A 6,553-nucleotide genomic window follows, 5' to 3' on the forward strand; every position below is an offset into this window, starting at 1 on the left:
AAACAAAGAAGGAGAGCATTTGAACTGAGAATGAGAAATTTTCCTATTTTCTAATAACTTTTTGATTCATTGTTCCTCTAGATTTTTATATACCTTCACAGATATCATCTTTAAAACTTCAGTTTTGCTTTTCATTGTTCTTTACCAGTTTGTGCCATGTGGAACTTTGATTTCGCTTTTTTTTTTTGAAAGTGAAACCCTAAATTTTTGAGAGAGAATTGGGAATCGAATATTGATTTCGCTTTATATTGCTCTTTATCAGTTTGTGCATGAAGGTGCATGAAGGGAGAAAGGGTCACAACAAGGAAATAAACATCCAATTTTTTCATAGAAACTAAATCAACAAAAATTGTGACATACAATCATCACATGTTTGAGATTCTCATTTTCTAATTTGCAAAATTACTTATTATGTTAATGAGAATTTAAAAGCAATACAAAAATAGGTAACTGAAGTAAGCCAATAGAATAAAATAATTGAGTGTCATAACATGTGTTGATATTGAACACCAACACATGTTACTCGGACACACGTTCAATCAGAAGTGTCTTCCTACATAGCTAGTAAGCCGAATCAGAAGATAGAATTACAAAATCAGCAACAAAAAAAATTAATGTATTGAATAAAGAAAATTAGTCTCCTTAAGCAGCCACCAAACCATTCTATGTTTAAGCAAGACTATGTATACCTATTTCATAGATAACAAAAACCAGTTATGAAGTTTTTTTAAAATGTAAATTTTGCAGCATATTTAGTTCAAATTGAGAAAAATTAGATATGGTGGTAGCAAAAGGCAAACCAAAAAAATATTAAACAGGAAGAAAAAAAAACATGAGAGCAAAGATTAAGGGAATGAAAAACATGGGTTAGATTTAGAAGCAAAAAAAACATGTTTACTTGATATGGAATTCTAGTTCCATACACACACACACACACACACTTTCTATGATTTCATGGTGTCTTTGACACAATAACACAATCATCTTCTTATTATCATTTTAGTTATCAATATTTATCAAACCAATATGGAAACACCATAGTGTACACGCCTCAAAGCATTTCATTAGTTAGTCTTGGTTGTATACTTGCATAGCAAGTAAAGTACATAGAGTGTATATAAATATCGTGTAAACTCAGTTCTTCATTGCTAATAAGAATTACATCTTCATAATCATATCAGCAAATCTAAAGCTTGCAGTGAAAACAATCACTACTAAGCTAACAAATAGCAATATCAACAACGAGTCGGTAAATGACGGCATTCTTGATGATGCTGAAGATATGCATGAAGAAATTCTTGATGTTGCTGAAGTTATAAGATTATAAGTTATATGGTTGTATTTCAAGGTATACTTTCCTGATCCATGATTAATTTTAACATCAAACGCCGCTGAAGTAGGTAGTCCTTCAAGTTGAACTTGGGAGATACTGCACCATAGTAATTAAATTTATCATTGATGGAAAATAGTTAACAATTTTGTGAAGCTATGGTTCTTGATCCCATGAAAATAACATCAGGATAAATTATTATAATCAATCAAAGTAAAAGTATGACAGTTTGATAAAATATTATCTTTTATTATATGTTGAATTTCTACCAAAACCCTCGACAAAAATTTTGAATGGCCATAGATGTCATGAGATTGATAATTATTCAAGCACATGAAAAAATTGATAAAAATTTGAATTGAAAATAAGAAATCCTATTATTGATTAAAAAACAAAGACTCACTAACTCAAAGCCGAAAATTAAACCCTAAAGACTGACTAACTCCCTATCACACACTTTATATACCTCATCTCAAAGGTTATTTGTTTCCCTCTCTCTAACTAACTTTCTAGTTCAACACCTCCCTCACAATTTGGGGTTTTCTCTTAATGGATGTATCAAGAACCCACACTAAAAAGTATTGAGCCAATTAAATACTCAACTAAACATCACTTACTACTCGATGTGGAACTTCGACACCAATAATACCCAAGTTCCTATCAGAGAGCATAAACAAAATTTAAGAGTTGACAAATGAAAAGGAATTTGACAATAATGTCCAAATAACATTCATTTAGTGAGAGAGCTTGATAGAATATGCGTGAGAAACAAACCCTATTTCAAACGTGGATCCTTTTTTCTTAACTCTACCAAGCAGTTCCACTAGCAGCACACCTCCATTGCACAGAGCAGGTTCAGGCAGTTCCAATTCTTGCCACGGATTTTCCTGTACATTATTAAACCAGCAAATTTCAAGTTTCATACATATAAATATGAACAGACTATTGTGTTCTAAAACATGAAGTTTGTCGCACCTTAAGTGATAAGTAATCAAGCATTCATGCCAGGGAACATTAACATTGTCACTTTCTCAAGTCTCATATTTCAAAAGTAATAACTAAGGAATAAAAAATATGTACCCGAAAGAGAAAGAACTGAGAAATCTAAGGAAGAAGGAGTATATAGCAAGAAAGTTTATCAAATCTCAAATAAAACAAAAGAAAAAGACATTATTCTATTACCATGGATGATGGATCCCCCCTTCAAAAGTTTCACCTTTTACAAATGTATCATTGTTCTCTTTACCATTATGCGATTAATTGAGCTAAATTAATGTTGTGCATGAGGTGTCACCTTAATGGTAAGAGTCTGATCTTAAAAACTCAAAGATCGGAGTTCAAATCCACTTCGAGACGGTTGTAAAATAATAGTGTCACTTCAATTAACAAAAGCTAAGTTCCTACTCATAACAATTTTAACCATTTTAAATCTTGTTTGCAAGGTTGAAGTTAAGGAACCGTGACCTGATCTGCTATGTTTTGCTATTTAAGCGAAGTCATTACTCTTAACAAACGAATGATACACATAAATAAAAACAAAAGCTGAATCTCAAGATTTTTTTTGTTGAATAATTTAATAGGATGGAAGAGAATAATGAAAAACTGTATATTCATTGTGTAACCAACCTGTAAAATTGAATAATGAGGTGAAGTATATGTCCATGCGGATGGAGTCTTAACACGGCCAATTCTGAATCGGACAGTTGAATATGTATACATAGGGGAGCCATCCTCACAAAATGCTGACAATAAAATGTAGATTCTTTGTCAGCTAAAGCAAAAAGTATAGGATCCTCAATATACACAATTCATTGGTTTATCTATGGGCTAACCTTGGTATGGTTGAACACGAATCTTTGTGATAAGACATATGTTGGAACATAGCCTATAAGTTAAAGACTCAAGCACATCCCCGAGTTCATTTAACGAATATGAAGCCTCAATTTTACTTGTGATGCCGTTTTTCACATAACGAGCAAGATGAAAAGCCAGTGCAGCATAGACTTTATGATTTCTCTTGAGACACTCCCAATCTGCACAAACACCATCCATGTCGCTTACAGGTTCAATTATGTTGTCCACCTCTATGCTATCAACAATATCAGTTAGTTCAGGTAACAGTTTGAAGCAACGTTTCTTGCAGAGGCCATTTTTAACAACTGCAAAATATTCAGAGTGCAAATTAATACCATTTGATCACGAAACTAAAGCCAATGAGCATTAAACTTCTCAATACTCCAAATTGGATCCAATTTAAAAGAAGGCAATGTATATATCAACCTTGGAAGGAATAACCAAATAGATATATATATATATATAAATTATATCGAAATGTTAGTAGAGTTTGTAGTTAGTTTGTTGATAGGTAATTTTTTTTTTTTTAATATCGACATTAGGTCGAAATGTTAGTAATTATTTTCTTGATTTTCTACTAGTTCTATCTATAAATTAGATCTAATTGTTAGTAATTATTTTTTTTATTTTCTACTAGCCCTACACAGAGAATCTCATGTGTTCTCGTGAACTTAGCTCGGTATGGACAATGCATAATATATACAAGGTCCGGGTTCAAACCTCGGCCACCAAAAAAAAAAAAAAAGAGCATCTCATGTATTCAAACTTGAAGTGAATATTTGTCTCTTTGATTTTGTGATTTGTAGCAAAATATAACATTAAATAAGTTCAACCTCTTGAAGCAAGACATCACAATTGACCAATGTAACATACATAAAAACATTCTCAATTAATAAGCAGTTGCGCAAATAGAAAATCAAATGGCTTACCAAATTGGTACCAAGATTTAGAAACAGCAGATGCACGAATAAGGTCCCATGGTTCATTCAAATTCAAATGGTTAAAAACATCAACGGACATGTCACGTCCCAGGCATTGGATGAAATCTTGTGTGTTTTTCTCTTCTGACATTTATCCAAGAATCAAGAATTCGATATCAAACAAAGTTGTTTATCAATTACTGTCAAACAGATTCACAAACGACGCAATGAGAAAACATTTAAATACAAAAATTGATCAATGGAAGATTATCCAGAAGAAATAAAGATGCTGTCATAGAAATGGCTATATCCAATGGGAGAATTAATCTCCCATTGAGTCTGGTGTTTCTGGGGTTTCGTTGCTGTCTTTGTGCTGTTATTTTCAATTTGTTTGGTATATTTGGTGCGGAGTGTTTTGTGGAGCACAGAGTTGTAAATGACTTTTTGTGGCATGGTTTATGCCATTTATTAATAAAATTATCATGAATTAGTAATACTAGAGAAATTCAAGGAAAATTGCGCATGAATTAGTCAAAATTATCGTTTTTTTTAAACAATTAGTCACAATTATTATTATGATTATATATACTAGCGAAAAGATGGCATTCACGTGTCTGTTTTCTGCTCTTTTTATTTCATTAATGATGCTTGAAAATTATAAATGACATTTTTTTACGAAATTTTAAATATGGTTAAAAGTAAAAATATAAATGTTTTTTGTTTTTAAATTATAACAAATAAAACTAACCACGATTATCTATTTCAATAAAAACAACAATATAACAAAAATATATAATATAAATTCTTATTTTTTTAATGACATCAACAACAATCTTTATTATAGAAGTTGTTCTTTAAGGGTATAATAGGGATAATGAAAAAGTAAGTATAGATACATTCGTCTAGTTTGTTATACTTTTATTTTAATATTTAAATTTATTTTTATCTATTTGTTACATGTGTTATTAGTATTGAAAATTTAAGGCATTTTTTGTAAAAGAAAAAGTCAGTCCAAAAGAACTGAAAGAGATTATTTTCTTTATATATAATAATACATAATATAGATATACTAGCGTATTTATTGCTCGGGTTAGACATGTAACTAAGAATGACCAAAATTTTGTGCATGATACTTGCAAATAAAATTTACCATGAACCGGTATAGGACAAATATCTTAATGGTACACACAAATAGAATAAAATAAACCATATTTTAAGTACCAGTAAATTAATATATGCACATGCGGATGAAATTATCTGGATTTAGTAAAATTAATAACACATATTGAATAAAATAATTATTTTGTAAGTACCTGAACTTGTAAAAAGTAAAGAATAATTAGACGAAAAGAATAACATAAACATAAAAAAAAAAATTATACTCAGAGGGAAGCAATGAAAGATAAATATTACAAAGTACGAAAAAACCCTAATAAATTAAATGGTTGTGGAGTGTTGGGTGAAGCCTACACAGTTTTACTTTATATGTTTTTGATGATGTTCTTTAGTTTTGTTTATCTATTTGATGATTGCCTAGTATTTAGCATGTTAAAGAACCCAACATCTATGTCTCTTGATCTTAGGATTCACTTGTGTCATGTGCATTACTCACTTACCTGAAAAAGGGTCATTGTTCATCTTTTCACTGGTTGAATCAATTCATCATACATTGAACCTTATCATCAGAGTCTCTGACTTTAGATGAAACGATTCACCACTTCTTGAATCGTATCACATGTGAATCAATTCATCACAATTTGAATCTTATCATAAAACTCTCTAACTTGCACTGATTCGAGTCAACAAAAGGTTGAATCGCATCATTCTTCATCCTGGGCTCACTTGAATCGATTCACATATGCACTGAATCATATCATCATTCACATGTCTTTGACTTGTATTTTTGCTGTCTGAATCGATTCACTCATTTAGCAAATCGATTCACCATGTTGTTTTTGTGCGAAAATTCACGCTTGTCACTCCTCACTATATATAGTCTCCTCCTCATAACTCTCAAAATATTGAATCATTTGCAACTATTCTCTCTAGGTCTCAAAAACTCATTGTTCATACATTCTTCAAGATTAAACACTTTTTCTTAGAATCACTTTGTACATTGAGTCACATTGATATGCTAGGGTGCTAGTAGGGATTGTAAGTTGGTTCTTTCAAGGAAATTGATTGGGCTTAATCAAGGTTCCAAAGTGAAGTAAATAATCACATTCCACCTCCAAAGGACTTGGGAGTCTTTCTAACCGTTCTTGAAGTCGAAGGGGAATCATTTACTGGACGTAGCATCGAAGACTTGAGTGAAGAGTTCGAAGGGGTGCACAGGTAATCAAGGATTCAAAGACTCAAGGAGCACCAAATTCAAAGGTTATTCGAAGTTTGGAAAAGTGTTTGCATAGGGGTTGAAGAATTAGGTTTAATTTTAAGGAACTCTTGTAAA

The 6,553-nt window shown here is 31.3% G+C and overlaps 1 protein-coding gene across 1 annotated transcript; it reads right to left on the reverse strand.

The window, feature by feature from the left end:
* Positions 1–1,043: 1,043 nt before the first annotated feature.
* Positions 1,044–4,462, reverse strand: LOC146914750 (F-box protein At4g00755-like). The gene is made up of 5 exons (XM_085717495.1): positions 4,114–4,462; positions 3,163–3,489; positions 2,957–3,072; positions 2,105–2,217; positions 1,044–1,429 (listed from the first exon to the last, which is right to left on the reverse strand). Exons 1-5 carry the CDS (start codon positions 4,253–4,255, stop codon positions 1,159–1,161), a joined length of 969 nt encoding a protein of 322 aa, XP_085573621.1. The 5' UTR covers positions 4,256–4,462; the 3' UTR covers positions 1,044–1,158.
* Between the last annotated feature and the right edge of the window lie 2,091 nt (positions 4,463–6,553).

Source organism: Medicago sativa, chromosome 6 (assembly GCF_051527215.1).
Source record: "Medicago sativa cultivar Bolivia chromosome 6, Bolivia_mono, whole genome shotgun sequence".
In the NCBI taxonomy this organism is placed as follows: Eukaryota; Viridiplantae; Streptophyta; class Magnoliopsida; order Fabales; family Fabaceae; genus Medicago; species Medicago sativa.